Source organism: Leucopleurus acutus, assembly GCF_964270905.1.
Source record: "Leucopleurus acutus genome assembly, chromosome: 6".
Lineage (NCBI taxonomy): Eukaryota > Metazoa > Chordata > Mammalia > Artiodactyla > Delphinidae > Leucopleurus > Leucopleurus acutus.
Genome location: NC_139149.1, coordinates 10,662,475 through 10,687,879, shown reverse-complemented (window position 1 = coordinate 10,687,879; position 25,405 = coordinate 10,662,475). Strand labels below are relative to the sequence as shown.

The window sequence follows — 25,405 nt, the reverse complement described above, 5'->3', positions numbered from 1 at the left end:
TACATTGTTGAGCTGGTGATATAAAGATGCACACATGAAATGGAGACGTCAATGTAGAATTGTCTTAAGTAAATCATCTTTTATAGAGACTGTGATAGAAGAAGAGATGGGAAAATGAGGAGAATCATTCTTAGTTGTAATTCATGTCTACTCTTCCTGGGAGAGAGAGCCAGTATCTTCCCTATTGGTGTCAGTTATTCATCATTAAATTAGCAATTGCCATTAGAAATGCCACCAGCATCACCATCAACACCCCCTCCCCCACTGTCAGTTACGATGCACAGTGTGGTGCAACACACATGCCAAAGCTCACAAGAACCTTTGTAGATAAGAATTACTACTCCTAGGTATATAGAAAGGAAAACTGAATTTTATAAAGGTGAAGTGACTTTAGATAAATGAGGCAATTTGCATCCTGAGCCAAATATTTCTTCTGAGCTCTAAAAATATGTATTCATTTGCCTGATTGATGTCTCAATTTGGTCATGTCATAAACAGCTCAAATTGAACACATCCCAGAGGGAACTCTTAATCAACTCCGACTACACTCAGCATCTTCTTGTGGTCTTTCTCATCTCAATAAATACACCAGTTGCCCAAACCAGACCTGAGAATCTTTCTTGAAATCTTTCCTTCCCCTTACTTCCCACAGTAAATTCAACAGCAAGTTCTATCGGTATTACATCCAAAAATCATCCCAAATACTTCCATTTCTTTTCATCATCACAGTCACTAGCTTAGTTCAATTACATCATCTATCATCTGAATTTTTAACATAGCAACCTGCTTTCACTCCTCTTTTCTTTTAGTCCATTATCTCTGAGACAGCCTGCAGTATCATCATGAAATACAGAACTGAACCACTTCCTGCTGGAAACCTTTTGATGCCTTCTGCCTGCACTTAGGAACAAAGTTCTGTGAAGAAAGAACAGGACTGGAGGACCTGGCCTCTGCCCACTTCACTGGCCTTACTGTCCAGCAATATCCTGTCTTCTCTGGGCTCAGACACTACTGGCCTCTGTCCTGCCCTCTGCGATGTCATGTTCTCACCTATCTCAGGACCTTCTAGCTGGAATGCTCCTCCCTCCCTCTGACTTCTTCAGCTCATCTCTTAATAAGCCTCAGCTTTATAATCATCTTCTCAGACAGATGCCCATTGAGTCCCAATTTAAATAAGGTTACTCTTATTTTTCTATCTTAAGACATACCATTCTTTTCTTTCAAAGCATCTGTTTGAGCTGTTCTAACAGAACACCATAGGCTGAGTGGCTTATAAGCAAGATAAATCTATTTCTCACAGTTCTGGAGGTTGGAAAATCCAAGATCAAGGCACAGCAACTGATGTGTCTGGTGAGGGCTCACTTCTTGGTTCATAGATGGTCATTTCTCACTAAGTCCTAACCTGGTAGAAGGGGCAAGGGAGCTCTCCGGGGCCTCTTTGATAAGGCCACTAACTCATTCATGAGGGTTCCACCCCTGAGGGTTCCTCAGGGATCTCCCAATGGTCCCTCCTCCAAATATCATCTCATTGGGGATTAGGTTTCAACATGTTATTTATGAATTTTGGGTGAATACAAACATTCAGTGTATAGCAATCACTATCTATCTATCTGTCTATCATCTATCTGTAGAATATCTATATCTCTATGTAGAAAAAGACAAGGAGAAAGACATTAGATGGACTGATAAATAGATTTCTAATAGCTGTTTACATGTGCATTTCATTGTGAATTACCCGTCTCACCTACAGGTTTATGAGCTCCACAAGGTTAAGGACCATACCTACTTAAATACCCAGTTCTCAGCACAGAACAAGGCCCATTTCAATTAAATCAATTAAAATGTTGAATGAACAACTTCCCCAAAGTGGCACAGTCTGTACTGTTCCTATCTCCTTGGGCTTTCCACTATATGTCTGGAAGTATTTAGTCCTATGACATGGGGAAATTTTATTAGAGGGAAAGTATTATATTCAATTTTCTAATACTCATAATATTTTTTATTCACAAGACCAAAGTGAGCAACCTACAGTTCCTGAACATATGTAGTTAAGATGTCAAGGGACAAAGTTTAGATGTTGCCCAGTCCAGGAGTTCCTGGGCTAATACTCCTTGATTTTTTACTTGTGTTCTGAAACCTAACTCTACATAAGAATCACCTGGGGATATATATTTGTAAATACGTACTCTGACCGTACTCCATCTAAATCATAATCACTGTAAGGGCCCCAGCATAAGCATTTTTTTTCTGTTCCTAGGTAAGTGTTATATGGAGCCAAAATTTAAAACTCTTGTTGCAAAATCCTCTTCGAACTCTGAGAGTCAGTTCATCTTAGGCAACACTGTCATTTTCATGTCTGTGATTGCTAATCTTAAGGATTTTCAGTGTCACGTAAACACGTTTAAAGGCAGTATGCTGTGGTAATATTAAACAGATGGATTCTACACTTAAACCACCAGAGATATAAACTTAGCTTTATCACCCACCGATTGTATAATCTTGGACAATCTTGGGTCCTCTGTGGACACAGTTTCTTTCTTGATGAAGGGAATGGTAATAGTAGTGATCATTTCATATATGGAGATTACTTAAAATAGTGCTTGGCATGTGAGAAGCATTCACAGAGTGTTAGCTGTGTTCATCATTACCTTCATCTGATAATTAAGCTGGTGACCAAACTTCTCCCTATTTTACCTTTCCCTCCTTATTCAGGACCACACAGCCACCTGTACCTCAAAGGAAGGGGGTAAACATTTTTACATACCAGGTTTCTAAAGGTTCCAACACCTTCATCAGGCCATCTGGAGACTTCAGGCTATGTGGACTTCTGTCCGGGGTCTTCTTTTGAATTTCTTTTAAACAAGGAACACTAATCAATTTTAAAAGCATTATATAAATTCTGATAAGGTATAATGGTCTGTCAGGCTTCCCTCATTAAAAATTACAACCATCATTTTCTATCTCCAGTTACCTTCTTTTCGCACAAAAGAGACTGGCTCCTGTTTGGTTAATTATTGCCAAGTTGTGTCATGCAAAATTCATCAGGCTCAGAGTTGAAGTCATATTCTGTTTCCCCATGTAAATCTCTTTGTCATTCTAGCTTCAGCTGCCCTCTTTTTTGTTGGTCTCATCATTTGGGGCCATTTCTCACACATGGTAGAGACCACAGAGTTGTATATTTCATCCTTGGCATGCCAAGACCCATGTGGCCGTATCACAAGGAACCTCAAGGCTGAATTTATAGCATGCAAACCCTGGGGAAGAGGAGGTATGGGGTGACAGCAGTCAGACCTGGGGGCTTGGAGGCCCCTGTGGAAGCCCGGAATCCCACTTTAGAAATCAGAGCATTTTATCATTCATTGCAACTCTTTCATTCTATAGATAAGGAAATGATGGCCCAGAAAATTTCTTAAAAATAAGTTAATTAAAAAGAATGAGATCTGCCTACTCTTCTTTCTCTTAGTTCATCTAGGAATCACTGAACAATCTCTTCTGTGAAGAGACAAATACACATATATATGTAATAAAAACATGTTAAATAAAAACACTGCAGTATGCTACCTTAAGTCAGCTTTTCTGATCTATCTTAAACAGCTTCACTGATTGATTCAGTCTTAAAATCCCTTCAACAGACAATAAACATTACTCAGTAACCCCCCTCCCCCCTCTGCTCAGCTTTGGAGACAGAGAAATAAGTAACACAACCTCTGCTTTTTTGGGACTCAAGGATTTTTAGTAACTTCGAAAAGCAGACAAGTAAATGGTCGTAGTGGAAGTTGAAGAAACCAAGTCTTTTGTAAGGCTAACAAATGAAGGGAAAACCCACAGATAACAAGTTTCCTGATGAATTAATGTCCTGCTGCCCAGGGTGTGATTTGACCAGCTATATCCCTCTGAGTTCCATGACCCATATGCTAACAGTGATCATTTTAAAGGAAAACATAAAAGGAAAAATGACCTAATACTTAGATCAACCACTTAATGCAGCAGTGGGTTCCCACACAAATGCCAAGGGTTTGCCTCATACAGTTTGTTTTATGTTTACTCCCTGTTGAAATTGTCACTGGGGTGATTTACTGTGATTCTCCCCCCTGGCCTCCTGGCACTAAGTTCTGTAGATTTTGCCCAGATAGAATCATTAACAAAGAGCATTCAATTTCCCCTAAATGTAAAAACATGATCAATCTTTTATTTTAGACAAAATAACAAATAGTCGGGGCAGAGGGGCGATGGTAGCTCTCCTCCCATTTTGACACTTATTTAAATGTCTCATTATGGGAACACTTTCAGGGAGCAATTGTGTTGTTACTGAACCCAAGTTGGTGTGCTCAATGCACAGTGGGTCCAAATAATACTGAAACGTCAGAGTTTGGAGCAGAGAAAAGTTTATTGCAGGGCCATGCAAGGAGAACAAGTGGCTCATGCCCCTCAAAACCCCCAAACTGCCCAAAGGGTTTCAGCAAAACATCTTTAAAGGCAAGGTGAGGGAGGGGTGTGATTGGTTGGTGCAAACTTCGTGGTGCAGAATCCTTTGTTCTTGCAGCCGTCCACGCAGCTCAGGTCACAATGCTCCTGTAACTTTTATCTCTATATGAATGGAAAAGTTTTACACCCTTAAAGGTCAGAGCCTTGAGAATGGGCTATCCTGTATATTTCAGGCTGTAGACAACATTCTACATTAACTTGAAGCGAAAGCAATAGAATACAAAGGTTAAAATAAAAGAAATAGACATAATATGGAGTCAGATTTGTTCTTCCCTATTATAGTATGTTGTGGCTGAAGATCACTGAGGCTCATGTGAAGCAAGGGAGCAGTTCATAATTGAATTATGCTCTTTTCACAAGGGTGAGCTGCTCAGTAGCAGCCTTTGCCTTGATCATTCCTTCTGTGAACTTGTGAACAGGATTTATGAAACATTACCCCCCCTCTGCTGAAACCTTCTGTTAACCTGTCTGCACCTTGGGGTGACCCTACGTCCCAGCCTGCTGCATATTATTCTAGTCCATGCTTGTCATCTCAGTTTTGTTATCTGCTCCCCTTTTCACTCTCCCAAGCCCCCTCTTTGGGTAATAAGTTGTAGGTGTAATTACACTTCCATTTATTGCATCCTATACCAGCAGAGTGATTCATTTGCCTTGTCAGTGTTACTGTGTCTGAGTCCCTGAGTGGGACAGCCCATGTCGCAATGGTTTTGCATCTCACAGTTCAGCACAGTGACCAAAAAGAATATAGAATATACCCAATAACTGCCAATGCACTTGAGAATAAACAAATGAAAGATTTCTACTGCTAAAAGAATTATCTGCTAAAAGATATATTTTAGGGAATTCCCTAAAATAAATACATTCATTTGGCTTGGTCTTGTAGTCAGTGAAGAGCTCGGTGGAACTGCACATTTTAGGTGTGCTCAGAGTGTTGCTAAGTCCAAGCTCGTACTGCTCACTGCACGACAGGCCAATAAATAGAGAGGTGAGCTGCTGGGACAAGGAACAGCAACTTTATTCCATAAGACAACAGACCAAGAAAATGGTGGACTAGTGTTCCACAGAACCATCTTGCCCAGGTTTGGATGCTAGTTTCTTTAAGAGGGGGAGGTGGGGAGGTAAAGCAAAAAGGCAGTAAGTCGTTGCACATATTTCCTAGTTCCAGCCAGACTCCAGAGGGGATGGGTTAATTTCTTCCTTCCTGCAGCCATTCACAAGCGGTCCTGGTCAGGATGTTTCCTGTGAGCTTAAATACATGTATTTTAGCTTAAGCTCAGACACAGGAGGCAGAGTTCCTGGACATGGGCCATCATGTATACTTGAAGCTATAGGTAGCATCTCTTTAGTGATTCATTTGTAGCAAAAGCAATAGAATACAAAGTTTAAAGTAGAAGAAACAGATCCAATATGGAGTCAGATTTATTCTTCCCTATTACAAGAGGTGTCTACAAGTATAAGATTGCCAAGAAACCTAGAAGTTTTAAGAAAGCAAATGTGACTGTCAGAGCAAAAAGTTAGGATTAAAGTTAGGATTAAAATTTAGAGTTTAGATTTTGTTTTTTGTACTACGACTGTTCTTTATGTTGTCTTCTTAAGACCTATTCTGTTTTTCCAAACTGCTCTCATGCACAGACACATCAGAAATTCTGTAAGAAAAGCTATTCTTAGGAGTTGTCATGGTTAGTTTTAGAAACTTACATTGTTTTCACAGTTCATCTGAGGTTATCATGGGCCTCTGATAAGGCCTGGAAAAGTCACAGAGTTGGTGGAGAATCTCTGTTAATTTGAGTTGACTGTGGAAACCTCTGTGGTCTGTGGATTGCTAACCAAAGCCCTCAAGTGTTCAGTGCAATGTATGGTCTGAATAATAATCACTTTTCTTATATAACGTATCATGAGATAAGCTTTGCACTGTAATTGTATTGAAAATCATGTTTACTGCAAACAGCCCCAGAGTGAGCGGCACTGATTTTCTCAAGATGAATGGATGGTTTCTCTTGTCAACTTAGAGCTCCAGCTTTCCTTCTTGTGAGAAAACAGACTTCGTGTCACAAACACACACGATAGCCTTTTTCAGCTCACTTGGGGATTCAAGCTTGGAGTCTTTTATTCAGTGGAGCCCTTTTTTTAGCTAGTTTGTTGACAAGCTACCAACATCCATCAGATATGCCAGAATATGCCTCCAGAACTCTGTCTTTCTCAGACGAGAAGCTATGACAGCTGGGTCAGCAATTATGGGCCCAGTGGGAAGTCAGCCAAGTACTGACATTTCTCAGTACTGCTGGGATGGAGGGAGTGTGTGCTGGATTTATCTTGATCTAAAGGGAGAGGTTTGTGAGCTGGAGGACCTGCCCTTATCCTGAAGACTCCTTGGGTTTACGATCTACCTAACCTCAATATTCTAGTGCAGTCGGCCAATGTGTGACCATCTTATCAAACCACAAATTGAGTTCATTATAATGAGATTCTAAAAATCGATTTTGAGAAAGAGGGAGAAGTGGTCCACTCCAGGAAGCAAATATCTAACAGCTGTGTTCTGGCTGGCATTATATGTTTGGGAAAAAAAAAAAAAGAAACTCTGATGCGTGGTCACCATGTATTAAGGGCAGGAAAAAGTGAACACCCAAAAGGCCACATTAGGGCTTTGTCACCTTGGCAGGAGACAACAAAATCAGATAATTCCACTGAGAGGGAGAGGTTTGGGTAGCCAGGATTGGAATGTGCACTGACCAAATAAATATGGAAGAACTTTCTAAAATCCAGAGTTATTTTCTCAAAACCCAAACTGGCCATGCACTTTCCCTACTTTAAATACTTTGACAGTTATTTCTCCATTCATCTCAGTGTACCGTTAAAACTCCTTATTTTATTGTTAATAGGATCCTCCATTACAAACCCCGAGTCTCTCCCCAGCCTCCTGACTCCCCACTGACCTGGCTTTCTTTTACCAGAGAGGTTCTCAAACCTCATTGAGTATCAGAATCACCTAGAGGGCTTGACCACATGCAGACGACTGGGTTCCAAGCCCAGAGTTTCTGATTTCTAGGTCTGTGGTGACGTCCTAAATCCTGTACTTCTAACCAGCTCCCTGGGGATAACAAGGGTGCAGAGAGCACACTTCTAGAATCACTGGTCCAACAAGTCAGACTCCTTGTAGATCTGAAATCTCATCTTCAGGAACGGGAGGCTACTTCTCTCTGCTGGCAACGCCCTTTCTGCACACCTTACCTGCCTAACCTCTGCGCATCCCTCAGGACTTAGGCGATGCATTATATCCTCCTGGAGAGGTTAGGCATCCTCCTTTGGGCTTCTCCAGCATCCAGTGCTCATCTCTCCCCAGGACTGTGTAATTGTGTGGTGCTGTCTCCAGCTTAGCCCTTGAGACCAGGGACCTCTACTGAGTTCACTGCTGTCCACCTGTGCTGACCACCGACCATGCCATGTGGAGGGGGCTCCATAAAGGCTCAAATACGAGAATGTCTGGGTGGAAATCGACCAGGATAGGGCTTAGTGGAGGTCATGAGGGCAGGGAGGGCATTGCATGTCTACCCTAAAGTTGAGAGCTACTGCTCTGATTGAACTTGGTCTGTGAGTATAAGAGCAAGTGCAAAATTAAATCAGAAGATGGCGGAAGAGTAAGACGCGGAGATCACCTTCCTCCCCACAGATACACCAGAAATACATCTACGCGTGGAACAACTCCTACGGAGCACCTACTGAACGCTGGCAGAAGACCTCAGACCTCCCAAAAGGCAAGGAACCCCCCACGTACCTGGTTAGGGCAAAAGAAAAAACTAAACAGAGACAAAAGGATAGGGACGGGTCCTGCACCAGCGGGAGGGAGCTGTGAAGGAGGAAAAGTGTCCACACACTAGGAAGCCCCTTCGCGGGTGGAGACTTCGGGAGGCGGAGTGGGGGAGCTTGGGAGCCGCGGAGGAGAGCACAGCAACAGGGGTGCGGAGGGCAAAGCGGACAGATTCCAGCGCAGAGGATCGGGCCGACCGGCACTCACCAGCCGAGAGGCTTGTCTGCTCGCCCGCCGGGGCGGGCGGGACTGGGAGCTGAGGCTCCGGCTTTTGTCGGAGTGCCGGGAGAGGACTGAGGTTGGCGGCGTGAACACAGCCTGCAGGGCGTTGGTGCGCCGCGGCTGGCCGGGAGAGAGTCCGGGGAGGGGTCTGGACCTGCCGAAGAGGCAAGAGACTTTTACGTCCCTCTTTGTTTCCTGGTGCACGAGGAGGGGGGATTGGGAACGCTGCTTGGGAGAACTCCGGGAACGGGCGCGAGCCGCGGCTAAGAGTGCGGAGCCCAGAGACGGACATGGGACGCTAAGGCCGCTGCTGCCGCTGCCAGGAGACCTGTGTGCGAGCGCAGGTCACTAGCCACACGCCCTTCCGGGGAGCCTGTGCAGCCCGCCGCTGCCGGGGTCCCGGGATCCGGGGACGGCTCCCCCGGGAGAGCGCACGGCGCGCCTCACGCTGCAGCGTCACGCCGGCCTCTGCCGCTGCAGGCCCGCCCCGCACTCCGTGACCCTCCCTACCCCCCGGCCTGGGTGAGCCAGAGCCTCCGAATCAGCGGCTCCTTTAACCCCGTCCTGTCTGAGCAAAGAACAGACGCCCTCCGGCGACCTACAGTCAGAGGCGGGGCCAAATCCAAAGCTGAGCCCCTGGGAACTGTGAGAACAAAGAAGAGAAAGGGAAATCTCTCCCAGCAGCCTCAGAAGCAGCGGATTAAAGCTCCGCAATCAACTTGATATACCCTGCATCTGTGGAATACCTGAATAGACAACGAATCATCCCAAATTAAGGAGCCCTGTGGATGAAAGGCTCTTGGTGCTGCAGCCAGGACTCAGTGCTGTGCCTCTGAGGTGGGAGAGCCAACTTCAGGACACTGGTCCACAAGAGGCCTCCCAGCTGGCACATAATATCAAACAGCAAAAATCTCCGAGAGATCTCCATCTCAACGCCAGCACCCAGCTTCACTCAACGACCAGCAAGCTACAGTGCTGGACATCCTATGCCAAACAACTAGCAAGACAGGAACACAACCCCACCCATTAGCAGAGAGGCTGCCCAAAATCATAATAAGTCTACAGACACCCCAAAACACACCACCAGACGTGGACCTGCCCACCAGAAAGACAAGATCCAGCCTCATACACCAGAACACAGGCACTAGTACCCTCCACCAGGAAGCCTACACAACCCACTGAACCAACCTTAGCCACTGGGGACAGACACAAAAAACAACAGGAACTACGAACCTTCAGCCTGCAAAAAAAAAAAAGGAGACCCCAAAAACAGTAAGATAAGCAAAATGAAAAGACAGAAAAACACACAGCAGATGAAGGAGCAAGATAAAAACCCACCAGACCTAACAAATGAAGAGGAAATAGGCAGTCTACCTGAAAAAGAATTCAGAATAATGATAGTAAGGTTGATCCGAAATCTTGGAGATAGAATGGACAATAGAATGGACAAATTGCAAGAATCAGTTAACAAGGACCTAGAAGAACTAAAGATGAAACAAGCAACGATGAACAACACAATAAATGAAATTAAAAGTACTCTAGATGGGATCAATAGCAGAATAACTGAGGCAGAAGAACGGATAAGTGACCTGGAAGATAAAATAGTGGAAATAACTACTGCAGAGCAGAATAAAGAAAAAAGAATGAAAAGAACTGAGGACAGTCTCAGAGACCTCTGGGACAACATTAAACGCACCAACATTCGAATTATAGGGGTTCCAGAAGAAGAAGAGAAAAAGAAAGGGACTGAGAAAATATTTGAAGAGATTATAGTTGAAAACTTCCCTAATATGGGAAAGGAAATAGTTAATCAAGTCCAGGAAGCACAGAGAGTCCCATACAGGATAAATCCAAGGAGAAATACGCCAAGACACATATTAATCAAACTGTCAAAAATTAAATACAAAGAAAACATATTAAAAGCAGCAAGGGAAAAACAACAAATAACACACAAGGGAATCCCCATAAGGTTAACAGCTGATCTTTCAGCAGAAACTCTGCAAGCCAGAAGGGAGTGGCAGGACATATTGAAAGTGTTGAAGGAGAAAAACCTGCAACCAAGATTACTCTACCCAGCAAGGATCTCATTCAGATTTGATGGAGAAATTAAAACCTTTACAGACAAGCAAAAGCTGAGAGAGTTCAGCACCACCAAACCAGCTCTACAATAACTGCTAAAGGAACTTCTCTAGGCAAGAAACACAAAAGAAGGAAAGGACCTACAATAACGAACCCAAAACAATTAAGAAAGTGGGAATAGGAACACACATATCGATAATTACCTTAAATGTAAATGGACTAAATGCTCCCACCAAAAGACACAGATTGGCTGAATGGATACAAAAACAAGACCCATATATTTGCTGTCTACAAGAGACCCACTTCAGACCTAGAGACACATACAGACTGAAAGTAAGGGGATGGAAAAATGTATTTCATGCAAATGGAAACCAAAAGAAAGCTGGAGTAGCAATTCTCATATCAGACAAAATAGACTTTAAAACAAAGACTATTAGAAGAGACAAAGAAGGACACTACATAATGATCAAGGGATCAATCCAAGAGGAAGATATAACAATTGTAAATATTTATGCACCCAACATAGGTGCACCTCAATACATAAGGCAAATACTGACAACCATAAAAGGGGAAATCGACAGTAACACATTCATAGTAGGGGACTTTAACACCCCACTTTCACCAATGGACAGATCATCCAAAATGAAAATAAATAAGGAAACACAAGCTTTAAATGATACATTAAACGAGATGGAGTTAATTGATATTTATAGGACATTCCATCCAAAAACAACAGAATACACATTTTTCTCAAGTGCTCATGGAACATTCTCCAGAATAGATCATATCTTGGGTCACAAATCAAGCCTTGGTAAATTTAAGAAAATTGAAATTGTATCAAGTATCTTTTCTGACCACAACGCCATGAGACTAGATATCAATTACAGGAAAAGATCTGTAAAAAATACAAACACATGGAGGCTAAACAATACACTACTTAATAATGAAGTGATCACTGAAGAAATCAAAGAGGAAATCAAAAAATACCTAGAAACAAATGACAATGGAGACACAACGACCCAAAACCTGTGGGATGCAGCAAAAGCAGTTCTAAGGAGGAAGTTTATAGCAATACAAGCCCACCTTAAGAAGCAGGAAACATCTCGAATAAACAACCTAACCTTGCACCTCAAGCAATTAGAGAAAGAAAACAAAAAAACCCCAAAGCTAGCAGAAGGAAAGAAATCATAAAAATCAGATCAGAAATAAATAAAAAAGAAATGAAGGAAACAATAGCAAAGATCAATAAAACTAAAAGCTGGTTCTTTGAGAAGATAAACAAAATAGATAAACCACTAGCCAGACTCATCAAGAAAAAAAGGGAGAAGACTCAAATCAATAGAATTAGAAATGAAAAAGGAGAGGTGACAACTGACACTGCAGAAATAAAAGAGATCATGAGAGATTACTACAAGCAACTCTATGCCAATAAAATGGACAATCTGGAAGAAATGGACAAATTCTTAGAAACACACAACCTGCCAAGACTGAATCAGGAAGAAATAGAAAATATGAACAGACCAATCACAAGCACTGAAATTGAAACTGTGATTAAAAATCTTCCAACAAAGAAAAGCCCAGGACCAGATGGCTTCACAGGCGAATTCTATCAAACATTTAGAGAAGAGCTAACACCTATCCTTCTCAAACTCTTCCAAAATATAGCAGAGGGAGGAACACTCCCAAACTCCTTCTACGAGACCACCATCACCTTGATACCAAAACCAGACAAGGATGTCACAAAGAAAGAAAACTACAGGCCAATATCACTGATGAACATAGATGCAAAAATCCTCAACAAAATACTAGCAAACAGAATCCAACAGCACATTAAAAGGATCATACACCATGATCAAGTGGGGTTTATTCCAGGAATGCAAGGATTCTTCAATATACGCAAATCTATCAATGTGATAAACCATATTAACAAACTGAAGGAGAAAAACCATATGATCATCTCAATAGATGCAGAGAAAGCTTTTGACAAAATTCAACACCCATTTATGATAAAAACCCTGCAGAAAGTAGGCATAGAGGGAACTTTCCTCAACATAATAAAGGCCATATATGACAAGCCCACAGCAAACATCATCTTCAATGGTGAAAAACTGAAAGCATTTCCACTAAGATCAGGAACAAGACAAGGTTGCCCACTCTCACCACTCTTATTCAACATAGTTTTGGAAGTTTTAGCCACAGCAATCAGAGAAGAAAAGGAAATAAAAGGAATCCAAATCGGAAAAGAAGAAGTAAAGCTGTCACTGTTTGCAGATGACATGATCCTATACATAGAGAACCCTAAAGATGCTACCAGAAAACTACTAGAGCTAATCAATGAATTTGGTAAAGTGGCAGGATACAAAATTAATGCACAGAAATCTCTGGCATTCCTATATACTAATGATGAAAAATCTGAAAGTGAAATCAAGAAAACACTCCCATTTCCCATTGCAACAAAAAGAATAAAATATCTAGGAATAAACCTACCTAAGGAGACAAAAGATCTGTGTGCAGAAAATTATAAGACACTGATGAAAGAAATTAAAGATGATACAAATAGATGGAGAGATATACCATGTTCTTGGATTGGAAGAATCAACATTGTGAAAATGACTCTACTACCGAAAGCAATCTATAGATTCAATGCAATCCCTATCAAACTACCACTGGCATTTTTCACAGAACTAGAACAAAAAATTTTGCAATTTGTATGGAAACACAAAAGACCCCGAATAGCCAAAGCAATCTTGAGAACGAAAGAAGGAACTGGAGGAATCAGGCTCCCAGACTTCAGACTATACTACAAAGCTACAGTTATCAAGACGGTATGGTACTGGCACAAAAACAGAAAGATAGATCAATGGAACAGGATAGAAAGCCCAGAGATAAACCCACGCACATATGGTCACCTTATCTTTGACAAAGGAGGCAGAAATGTACAGTGGAGAAAGGACAGCCTATTCAATAAGTGGTGCTGGGAAAACTGGACAGCTACATGTAAAAGTATGAAATTAGAGCACTCCCTAACACCGTACACAAAAATAAGCTCAAAATGGATTAAAGACCTAAATGTAAGGCCAGAAACTATCAAACTCTTAGAGGAAAACATAGGCAGAACACTCTATGACATAAATCACAGCAAGGTCCTTTTTGACCCACCTCCTAGAGAAATGGAAATAAAAACAAGAGTAAACAAATGGGACCTAATGAAACTTAAAAGCTTTTGCGCAGCAAAGGAAACCATAAAGAAGACCAAAAGACAACCCTCAGAATGGGAGAAAATATTTGCAAATGAAGCAACTGACAAAGGATTGATCTCCAAAATTTATAAGCAGCTCATGCAGCTTAATAACAAAAAAACAAACAACCCAATCCAAAAATGGGCAGAAGACCTAAATAGACATTTCTCCAAAGAAGATATACAGAGTGCCAACAAACACATGAAAGAATGCTTAATATCATTAATCATTAGAGAAATGCAAATCAAAACTACAATGAGATATCATCTCACACCAGTCAGAATGGCCATCATCAAAAAATCTAGAAACAATAAATGCTGGAGAGGGTGTGGAGAAAAGGGAACCCTCTTACACTGTTGGTGGGAATGTAAATTGATACAGCCACTGTGGAGAACAGTATGGAGGTTCCTTAAAAAGCTACAAATAGAACTACCATATGACCCAGCAATCCCACTACTGGGCATATACCCTGAGAAAACCATAATTCAAAAAGAGTCATGTACCAAAATGTTCATTGCAGCTCTATTTACAATAGCCCAGAGATGGAAACAACCTAAGTGTCCATCATCGGATGAATGGATAAAGAAGATGTGGCACATATATACAATGGAATATTACTCAGCCATAAAAAGAGACGAAATTGAGCTATTTGTAATGAGGTGGATAGACCTAGAGTCTGTCATACAGAGTGAAGTAAGTCAGAAAGAGAGAGACAAATACCGTATGCTAACACATATATATGGAATTTAAAAAAAAATGTTATGAAAAACCTAGGGGTGAAACAGGAATAAAGACACAGACTTACTAGAGAATGGACTTGAGGCTATGGGGAGGGGGAAGGGTAAACGGTGACAAAGCGATAAAGAGGCATGGACATATATACACTACCAAACGTAAGGTAGATAGCTAGTGGGAAGCAGCCGCATAGCACAGGGAGATCAGCTCGGTGCTTTGTGACCGCCTGGAGGGGTGGGATAGGGAGGGTGGGAGGGAGGGAGACGCAAGCGGGAAGAGATATGGGAATATATGTATATATATAACTGATTCATTTTGTTGTGAAGCTGAAACTAACATACCATTGTAAAGCAATTATACTCCAATAAAGACGTTAAAAAAAAAAAAAAAGCAAGTGCAAAGAGCAGGGGCCACAAGGAAATTAATATCAACTTGTAAGGAAAAGAAAGCTTCCATTCAACATTATCTTTCCTTAAATGGGAATTTTCTTCCTTATACACACACTCATATACACACTCCCCAGTCATGCCTGATTCTCCCTGGACAGAGGCATGCAGTCTCCCTGTCCACGAAGTGCTCATCTCATGTAATCGTCACCCCCCCCCCCCATTTTCTAATGAGGAAACATTTAGGGCTTCAGTGTCAAAAAACTCATTATTGTGTGTATGCCTTTGGGCAAGGTACATAATCTTCCTGAGCTTCGGCTTCTCCTTTTTACAAATGGGGAACAATATGGACCTCCAAGGCTGTTAAGAAGAACTTTAAATTAGGCAAAAATATGTTAATTAGTTTCTTTTTCCCCAGAGAATGCTTAATCCAAAGGAAGAAATCTGTACGAGTGGTTTAGAAAAGCTGTGATAGAGAATGCAGAGGATATATTTAGTTTTGTTAGTTATTTTCTTGGTGCCCTTAAAACTATATTCTGAGATGATCACACACTTCTTCATTTGCCAATAGGATCGTTCTTTAAACTTTATGCACCTTGCAACACTTTCTTCATTTTTTTTCCTGTTTCTTTTTCATATTGTTAAAGAGAATCTTGTTTCAAGATGCATGTAAAACATTACTGAAGATGTGGATCTCCATAACCAGACCCCATGCTTCAAATTAAGTACCCAAGGAAAGGATCAGGACAAAAGGGTTATGATAATATCTAATGAGGAAAACCCAGCATATGATAGAATTGTTTTTCTTAAAAGCAACACTATAAAAATGTGGTCCCTTATTGCTATCATTTAAAATCTGTTGTAGCCAAGTTTGGAATCTGAATACTTCAAATAGCTCCTGTGTCTGGGAGAATTACTAAGTATTCAGTGGGGGAAAACTTTAATCCTTATTAAACACATTTTTTACACTGTTTCTCCATCTGTGAAATGGCTGATGAATTTTGCGTGTGACTTAATTAATATTGCAAAGGTCCAGGGTATTTGTCTGAGTTCTCTTAGATTGGCAAAGTGTTTCTCTCATTGGCCTTCAGTGGTGTTAGGAGGAAAGCTGCCACCCTTCTGAGCTCTCTAAAGAGAGCCTCTCATCTTGGCTCTCCTGAGCATCTGTGAATAACTCAGGAATCGTGTCCCCAGTGGCTGAGTGCATGCCTCCAGAGAAATGAACTCTTTGAGTGTGGATAGGCAACCTGGCTCTTGTAGGGTGGTGGTGGGGGTAATGGGAGAGGAAGTCATGGGACCATTGGTAGCATCGCCCTCAGACATAGGTACTGCACTAGGTCACTAAGTCATTTCACAGGAAGTGGTCAGCTCTGAATTAATGAGGAGATTAATACACATTGAAACCCTCTTCTCAAGGGATGCACTGTCCTGCTGGAGAGCTGGAAACAACCAAGTATCAAAATCTGGTCGGGAGGTGAATTATTGAGGGAGTGGCAGGGTGCTTAGTGGGAGACTAACTCATGGGAGGAAGCTGTTAGGGAAAGGGCCCAGCACTAGACTGATGAGCTGGGTGTTAGAGGATCAACCAGAGAGTAGTGGCACTTGGGAAGGTGCTCAGCACACTCAAAACACGGCTAAGTCCTATGCGATGGGTTGGATTCCCAGCTCAGTCATTTGCAAACTGTGTACTCCTTTTGCCATAGTGTCCTTATTTGTAAAACAGCAATAATAAAAACAGCGCATTCCTCATAGTGTTACTGAACGTAAGAATGTAAGTTCATGTGCTCAACACACAGTGAGGCCAAACAAACTGAAATATCAGAGTTTGGAGCAGAGAAAAGTTTATTGCAGGGCCATGCAAGGAGAATGGGTGGCCTGTGCCCCCAAATTCCAAACTCTCCTCAGGGTTTCAGCAAAACATTTTTAAAGCCCATGTGTGGGAGGGGTGTGGTTGGTTGTTGCAAACTTCTTGGTGTTTGAATCCTTTGTTCTTGCAGCTCTCCGCATAGGTCATGTCATGATGTTCCTGTAAACCTCCAACAAAACAAGTGCTATTCTCTATTCTGCAACTTTTTATCTTTATATGAATGAGAAAGTGTTATACCATTGAAGGTCAGAGTCTTGAATATGGGCTATCATGTGTATTTCAGCCTATAGGCAACATTTTTAAAGGAAAAGCAATAGAATGCAAAGGTAAAAGAAACAGATCTAATAGGGAGTCAGATTTGTTCTTCCCTATTATGATAAATGATTGATAGGATTAAATAAATTCATGCACAAAAAACATTTAGAGAATTACAGGGCTCATGGTGTGTGTGCTCTGTACATATCCTAACCACCCCCCATACACACTTATGTATATGACTATGACAGACACATAGATACACACTGAAAATACAGCATGCTTGGGGTGGGATGAGCATTGGGGAGAGAAGTAGAGGATGAGGTGTGAAAGGAGGACAGAGACCAATTGAATTTAATTCTTAGTGCATTGAGTTTCCTGAAGGGCTTTAGCAAAGGTGATGTGAACATGAAAGAATGGGTCAGAGGGAAGCTGCAAAAGTTGAATATGGGAGGGCAGTTGTGGGGCTATTTTAAGAATATGGAAAGTGATGAAGGCTTGGAGGAATGCCTGCTCAATGTGATGTGAGGGATACTGAACCCCAGTCTCAAACAGATTTCCTTTATACCATGTTCTTGATACCATCTTTACATCATTCTTCAAATCTTTACCACTGCAGTAATGCCTTTGGATTAATGATGGAATGAGGGAATGGAATGTTATTGAGTGACTATTCATTTCCAGGTATGATTCATGTAATTCTCATAATGGCTTTTAGGGTAGGTTTCTCTTAGCTCTATTATACAGATAGGACACTGAAACTCAGAGAAGTCAAGAAAGTTGCCTCAAGTCCCCCAGCTAGTAAATAGCAAAACCAGAGTTGAAACCCGGGTCTGTGAGACTTCAATATTTTTTTTCCCGTCCTATTGATTGGCTCAGTTTCTTTAAGATCTCATGGCAACATGGAGCTGTGTTTCCTTAGAGGTAACCTGTGTCATCACTGCTTATGGCATTGATTAAGTCCATGCATTAGCTAGACATCAGAGGGATTGAAATAAAGATCATGAATGCTGGGATGGATTGGAGAGAGAGGAGATAGTGTCTTGGAGTGGAGCGTCTGGGTGCTGCAGACTGAGACAACCAGATCAGGGCATCTCTTGTCAGCAGTAACTCAAGATTCCATGCTTCTTTATGTCAGAACTCACCTCACTTCCATAGTCATATACAGTGTTTGAGCTTTAAACTGTTCCCATAGCACTGGGTGCTCCCTTCTATTTTAGCTCACAACATATTAGTGTCATGGTCCGCCAATTGTATATGCCATGGTCCCTCACTCAGCACTAAAGCTCCTAAGGACACAGTTCCTAACCCAGAGTCTGGTGCGGAGCCACAGGGGAGACATCGGAAGAGACCATGAAGATACAGATGCAGACTCTGCACCCAAAGAATTTCAAGTAGAGTTTGAGAACCTGAAATATGGCAGAACAGGAAACTTTGAGCCAGCTTGCATTCCATGGGCAATAAACCATCGAATCAAAAAGTGAAATAGCATTATTTGGGGTGAGAAAGTGGGGTGCCAGCACTGGGGAGGAATGCAAAGTCCTCCATGTATCCTAAACACTACTAATACTCCTACTATCTGTTATTGGTTTAACACAAATAACGTGACAGACATGATGGCATCCCTTTGTACAAATTGTCACTTTATATGGATAAGCACATTTAATGCTCACAGCAGTCTTCTCTGAAGGGTGTAATTACCCCACTTTATAGATGAGGAAATCAGGCGTAGGGATGTAGAGATGCCAAAGCAACAGAGTTAACAAGTTATGACCATCACAGCTTAACATCCGTGATCTTAACTACATTATGATCCCTATTATTCTATGATTGATGCCAGCTTGCTGTCTGTAGCCTCCATTTGGCTTTCGTCAAGTCTGGTTCAGAGGACAGAGGCAGGAACATTGATGGGGTGATACGGGGAGAGTCTGAGAGAGCTGGGAATTTGTGAAAATCCCTCTGTACCTGGACTATTTAATTTTAGGGTCTTGGGAGTCATCAGCAAGCTTTTGGTTAGAACCACTTTATTCCAGAGGAATAAATTGTGAAATGGTATTTTAAAATTAATTATAGGAAAAGTATGATTTTATTTTCATTACAAAATTTCAGCTTTCCAAAGGACGCTTCTATATGTTTAGTCAAAAAAACTCTTAATTTATCACTGTGTATGTTCAAGGTAAGGATTTTAATTGCTTGGTGAATAGTAAAAAATTGAGTTATCCCAAGTACTTGATTTCAAGTAAGAATAATTTCACCCCCCCACACACCCATTCGCCACCATCTCACCCACATAAGATGGTATATAATGAATCTGTTTTAAGTATAATTAAATAGCCTTAATGTTTTTCTATTATAAAAGTAATAAAAGTTTTTTGTAAAAGTTTTTATGATGAAAAACTAGGAAAAGTAATGTAAAAATAACCTATAATAACACCTCCTACATAGAGTCACTATTAATTTATTTTAAAGGCTATTTTTTAGAGCAGTTTAGATTCACAGCATAATAAAAAGGAAGGTACAGAGATTTCCCATATACCCCCAGCTCCCAAAAATGCAAGTTCCCCTCCCTCATTATCAGCAACCCCCATCAGAGTGGTACATTTGTTTCAATTGATGAACCTAGGTTGACAATTTGTAATCACCCAAAGTCCATAGTTTACATTATGGTTCACTATTGCAGTTGTACATTCTGTGAGTTTAGACAAATGTATAATAACATGTATCCATCATTATAGTATCATAGATTATTTTCAGTGCCCTAGAAATCCTCTATGCTGTGCTGATTTAATTTTCCCTCCCATTAACCCCTGGCCTCCACTGATCTTTTTACTGTCCCATAGTTCTGCTTTTTCTAGAATGTCATATAGTTGGACTCATACAGTAGACTTTTCAGATTGGCTTTTTTCACTAAGTAATATGAACCTAAATTTTTTTTTCTTTTTTTCATGGCTTGATAGTTCATTTCTTTTTAGTGTTGTATAATATTCCAGTGTCTCAGTGTACCATTGTTTAGTTATCCATTCACCTGCTGAAGGACATCTTCTAGTATTTGGCAATTATGAATGAAGCTGCTATAAACATCTGTGTGCAGGTTTTTGTGTGGACATAAGTTTTCAGCTCCTTTGAGTAAATACCAAGGAGCTAGGTTGCTGGATACTATGGTTGCTGGTACACTTAGTTTTGTAAGACACCACCAAACTGTCTTCCATTGGCTGTACCATCTTACATTCCCACCAGCAATGAAGCAGAGTTCCTGTTGCTCCAAATCCTCACCAGCTCTTGGTGGTGTCAGTGTTCCAGAGTTAGACCATTCTAATAGGTGTGCAGTTAACAGCATCTCATTATTTTAATTTGCATTTCCCTGGTGACATGTGACGTGGAGCATCTTTTCAGATAATTATTTGTCATCTGTAGATATTCTTTGGTGAGGCGAGACTCCTCATATTTGAAAGTTGCTAAGAGACTAGATCTTAAAAGTTTTCATCACAAGAAAAAAAATTCTATAACTATGTATGGTGACAAACGTTAACTACACTTTTTGCGGCAGTCATCTTAAAATATATACAAATATCTAATAATTATGCTGTACAGTTGAAACTAATATAACATTGTAGGTCAATTATGCATCATTCAAAAAGAAAAAGAAAATCCTTATTAGCTTTTCAGCGTACAATTTTCAGATATGTTTATACACATCTACTACATAAGCTTATCTAAATTATGATTACCGGGCCTTCTCTTTTTGCTTTCACAATAATGAATGAACATTTTTGTATATGAAAACTAAAATGATAGATACCATCAGCACAAGATAAGGCAAGCATGAGAAGGATGCAAGATATTTGCCCTCTCTGTTCAAATAGTAAGTCTTCTTTTACTGCATTTTCCATTGAACCAAAAGGAAACCTCAGAATCCTTCTCAGTGCAGATCTAGGAAGACAGTACTGTTCAGAGCTGAAATAATAAGCTATATATTTCATCTCCAACCTTGAGCCTGAGATAATGGGATAAAGTGACTCCAACTATCAGAAGCAAATTATTAAGGAGGATAAATCATGAGAGATTATTACAACCAGGCATTTGACACAATAGAGCCTGACAAAGGTACTTGTGGTATTCACACCCTGTCCCTTCAAGCAAAAGCTGACAGCACTAATGAAGGCTAATGATCAGTTCACTCTGACGGTGTGATGGCTGCTTGTAAATGAATATTTCCCTTGAATCTAATTAGATTGGGTCTAGACTATATGTTTCCCAGTGAGTTGGTACCTTATAGATATCAGGAACATTTCTATTAATTGGACAACAACTAAGAAGGGAAAGAAGGAAAAGCAATTCGGAGGATGTGCACTGATTTTTCTCCCCCTCTCTCTTTGTGCCTAGAATCAGACATCGCTGACTTTGATGGCCGAAGCTCCCTTCTGTACAGGTTCAATCAGAAGCTGATGAGTACTCTCAAAGATGTGATCTCCCTGAAGTTCAAGAGCATGCAAGGAGATGGGGTCCTGTTCCACGGAGAAGGACAGCGTGGAGACCACATCACCCTGGAGCTCCAGAAGGGGAGGCTCGCCCTGCACCTCAACTTGGGTAGGTCCCTGCCCATGTCAGGCTACGGGGAAATCCTTTTGTAGCAGGTCACAGTTCCTTATCCTCCTAGTGTATCAGTTAGAAGTTCCTGGATCACAGTCTAAGTGACATATTTTCCTTATGCAGGTTGGAGAAGAAAAATACCATGTTTAAGCCATAAACAGCATTCTTTAAACAAGGTAATTTTGGTAGGGAGGGAGAGCTACAAGCTAATTGTTCATTGTTTCTTTTTCTTTCTTCCTTTTTCCTTCTTTCCTTCCTTCCTTCCTTCCTTCCTTCTTTCTTTCTTTCTTTCTTTCTTTCTTTCTTTCTTTCTTTCTTTCTTTCTTTCTTTCTTTCTTTCTTTCTCTACATATTTCTCTCTCTTTTTTTTTTTTTTTTTTTTTTTTTTGCAGTACGTGGGCCTCTCACTGTTGTGGCCTCTCCCGTTGCGGAGCACAGACTCCGGACACGCAGGCTTAACAGCCATGGCTCACGGGCCCAGCTGCTCTGTGGCATGTGGGATCCTCCTGGACCGGGGCACGAACCCATGTCCCCTGCATCGGCAGGCGGACTCCCAACTACTGCGCCACCAGGGAAGCCCCATATTTCTCTTTTTTTAGTAACGAACTTTAGCTTGGGCAAATTTACATGCACACACGTGCACACACACACACACATGCACATGTATTATAATGAGGCTTTTACTCATAGTCTATTGTAATTGTTACATTTATGAAAGTTAAGTTCCGGGGGAAAATGGAAGAAAAACATTTTAATATCTTTCCTGGTTTGTTTTTTGTTTTTGTTTGTTTTTGTTTTTTTGTGGGGGAATAAGGGGGTCATATGTATGGCATCTAAGTTTCTGGACATTCCCATGTCTTATTAAGGGAAATACTGTTTTCTTTAAGTGTCCAGGCTGTGCCAGTGTGAGCCCTAGACTTGCCAAATGCCAGCTAATTTATTAGAGATGCCCTGCTGCCTTCTCTGTATTTAGGACTCAGGCTTCTGCATCCATCATGCCTGCCTCACTACTGGCAGGTCTGCATTTCTTTGTAATCAACTTCCTATCCCAGGGGAAGAAAGAGAGAGGGTCGCCCTCCTTTATGTGAAAGGTGCTTTGGAAGGAAGTATGCGCCAAGTGCAGAAGGCAGGGAGCAGAGTTTCCAAAGATGAAAAGGCAAACCAAAAAGCTCTACTGGAGGAAAAGGAACCAGGACCAAGAGTTAGGCTGACAAAAAAGGAAGTGACCATTTTTTATAAGAATGAATCCCTTCCTCCCATTGAAAATGTTAGTTTTAGGGGAAGGGGTGGAGAGTATATTTGTGGAAGAGAATTATCACCCATCACCAAGTATTCCCTATTAAGTAGTAAAGATGGAAAGTCATAGCAGAATTCAGTTTGTAAGCTCAAGTTGGATGAAAGACTGGAAAAATCACAGATAAGTTTTATCTTTTAGTAGTTATTATTTAGTAATAAATTATTTTAGTAATTAGCATAAAAATGAAGATTATTGTGAACTCATCCCCAAAGCCAAACAATGTAGATCCTTATTTTGAGGCATTTCTGAGCATCTCCTTAGCCTCCATGGTGAGTATTGGCATGGGTAGCAGGGAGAACCTTTGGATCCCAAGTTTTAACTCATCAAATTGATAACTAATGCACTAAATTAAATATTTAGCAAAAGCATCTTTAGAAGGAGAGTCTCACTCAGAGGAGAGCAATAAGAGGTTTTACTAGTAACATAATCGGTTTTGCTCACTTACCTACAGAAGAAATGTATCAGTGAATTCTATGAAGGGTGGGCATATAAATATTCAGCAGAAATACATCAGTCTGTTAACTGGCCTTCAATTTTTGTGAAAGGAGAATGGATGGAGTAACTCCCCGAACACACACACACACAGTTACAGTTACTCTGTGGTTCACAGAGCATTGTGGGTTGTGGATAAAGTTATTATGACTTGTCATTAGTAAAGCATGTAACACTGATTCTGTCAGTGACTGCCATTTGGATTCCCAATTCCAATGTGCCATTACCACTCCAAAGCTCTGCTCCAACATCCATAACCCAATGAGGTACAGCAGCTTCACACACAGTAAAGCAGGATGGAAAGGAAGAGGTGTGCTCATGTGACAGATTTTATTTTAATTGCAGACAGGTGCTAGCTATTTATTATGGGGAAAGTTCATAACTCCCAAGCCTCAGTTTACTTATTTCTAACCTGGGGTTATTACTAACTATCTTCCAGGGCATGAACATGAAAGCTAAAAATATTCAAAATGAATTTTCTTTGTCAGTATATAAACACGGTGAAGCTCTTAATATTACTCATCATTCAACAAACAATATCTGAATGTCCCACACCCTGTGCTATGCAGGTCTTCCTGGAAAGAAATAGGTATTTTAAGGTAAAGAAGACCCGCTCCATGCTGCGATATAAAGAAAGCAGAATAATTCTCTCTTTCCAGATTCCATCTGCCCCATATTTCTAACTGTGGTGGTGATAATGGAAAATCTCCTTTAGTCTGTTTTCTGCAGAGTTTGGAATTTCTTCATCTTTTCATCTGCTTATGGATTTTACTCATTTCCATCCGTTTACCATGACTGTTTCCTGTACTTATCTCTTTTAAGCAGTCACCTAGGATACTTGTTAAATAGCACAGATTTCTATGTTCCTTCTCTAGAGAGATGCTGACGTATATTAGTACTTTAGCTCAGCGTAACTCTGTTAAAGCCAGCAGATTTCTGGAAGCACTAAGTTAAGGGGAAAGGGGGAATGATAATCGTTTTGATTTGCCCATAAGAGAAAATCTGTAACATACGTTCCACAAGGGAAAGATAACACTTTGTTCATAACTGTAGCTCTGGAAACTAGGAGAGCACCAGCCTGAAGTAGGTACTTGAGGCAAATTGAGTACATTGGAAAAAGTGGTTTTCATCTCATATATCAGAGCCTGACACAAATACATATTATTCTCATTTGGCTTTCTGACCCTCAAGCCTGAGCTACTCTCCCCGCTATGATATTTGCAGAATGCCCACAATGTGCCAGCATGTTATCCAATTCTCAGAGCAGCCCTATTAGGTACATAAACATTAGTTCCAATTTACCCATGTGGAATGTTAGGCTGAAGGAGGATATATCACCTGTTCAAATTACACAGCTATAAATTAGCATAGCCACAATTAAAATCCAGTTATATTTACCAGGTTTTAAACTTACTTTCAGATTATAAAATATATGTCAGTTTTAGAAAACTTGAAGGAAAAAAACCACTCTATAAAGAAGGGAAAAATCACTCAAAATCCTACAACTCAGTCATCCTTCTATTAACATTTTTGTATATTTTCCAAGTGTTTTCCTTAGCTATTTATATAAAATTTTTACATATGATATAAAATTCATGTTCTTCCCATGTTGCCACACAGCCTTCAAAGAGGAAAGAGTTCATACCACCCATGATCAAGCTCTCTTTTTAAAGAAATGAATCAAGAAATAAAAAGGAAGAAAGAGAGAGAGCAAGAGGAGGAGTGGGGAAGGAAGAATCCTAAAATCCAAGTTAATGGGCTGCAAAATGGTGCTGGGACAATGGCCAATGACGGAGGAAAGGGAGGAAGTTTCTCTCTGCCCAGCTGACGTGGACACTGCAACAGTGTTTCCTTTAGTGAGAGTTCTCCAGTTCCTTATCTAATCTGTGACTTTACAATTCGGAAATTCAGGCTGAGTAGAGAGGTTCAGTACCATGGACAGCTGCATGACCT

The 25,405-nt window shown here is 40.8% G+C and overlaps 1 protein-coding gene across 2 annotated transcripts in view; it reads left to right on the top strand.

The window, feature by feature from the left end:
• Window positions 1-25,405, top strand: part of CNTNAP5 (contactin associated protein family member 5) — a gene marked incomplete at both ends in the record, with an annotated part of 877,051 nt that overhangs the window by 406,368 nt on the left and 445,278 nt on the right. For both annotated transcript variants that reach the window (XM_082841270.1, XM_082841269.1), the window contains one exon: window positions 21,457-21,660. In XM_082841270.1, the coding sequence (XP_082697396.1) occupies window positions 21,457-21,660 (204 nt within the window). The remainder of the gene's footprint in view (window positions 1-21,456; window positions 21,661-25,405) is intronic.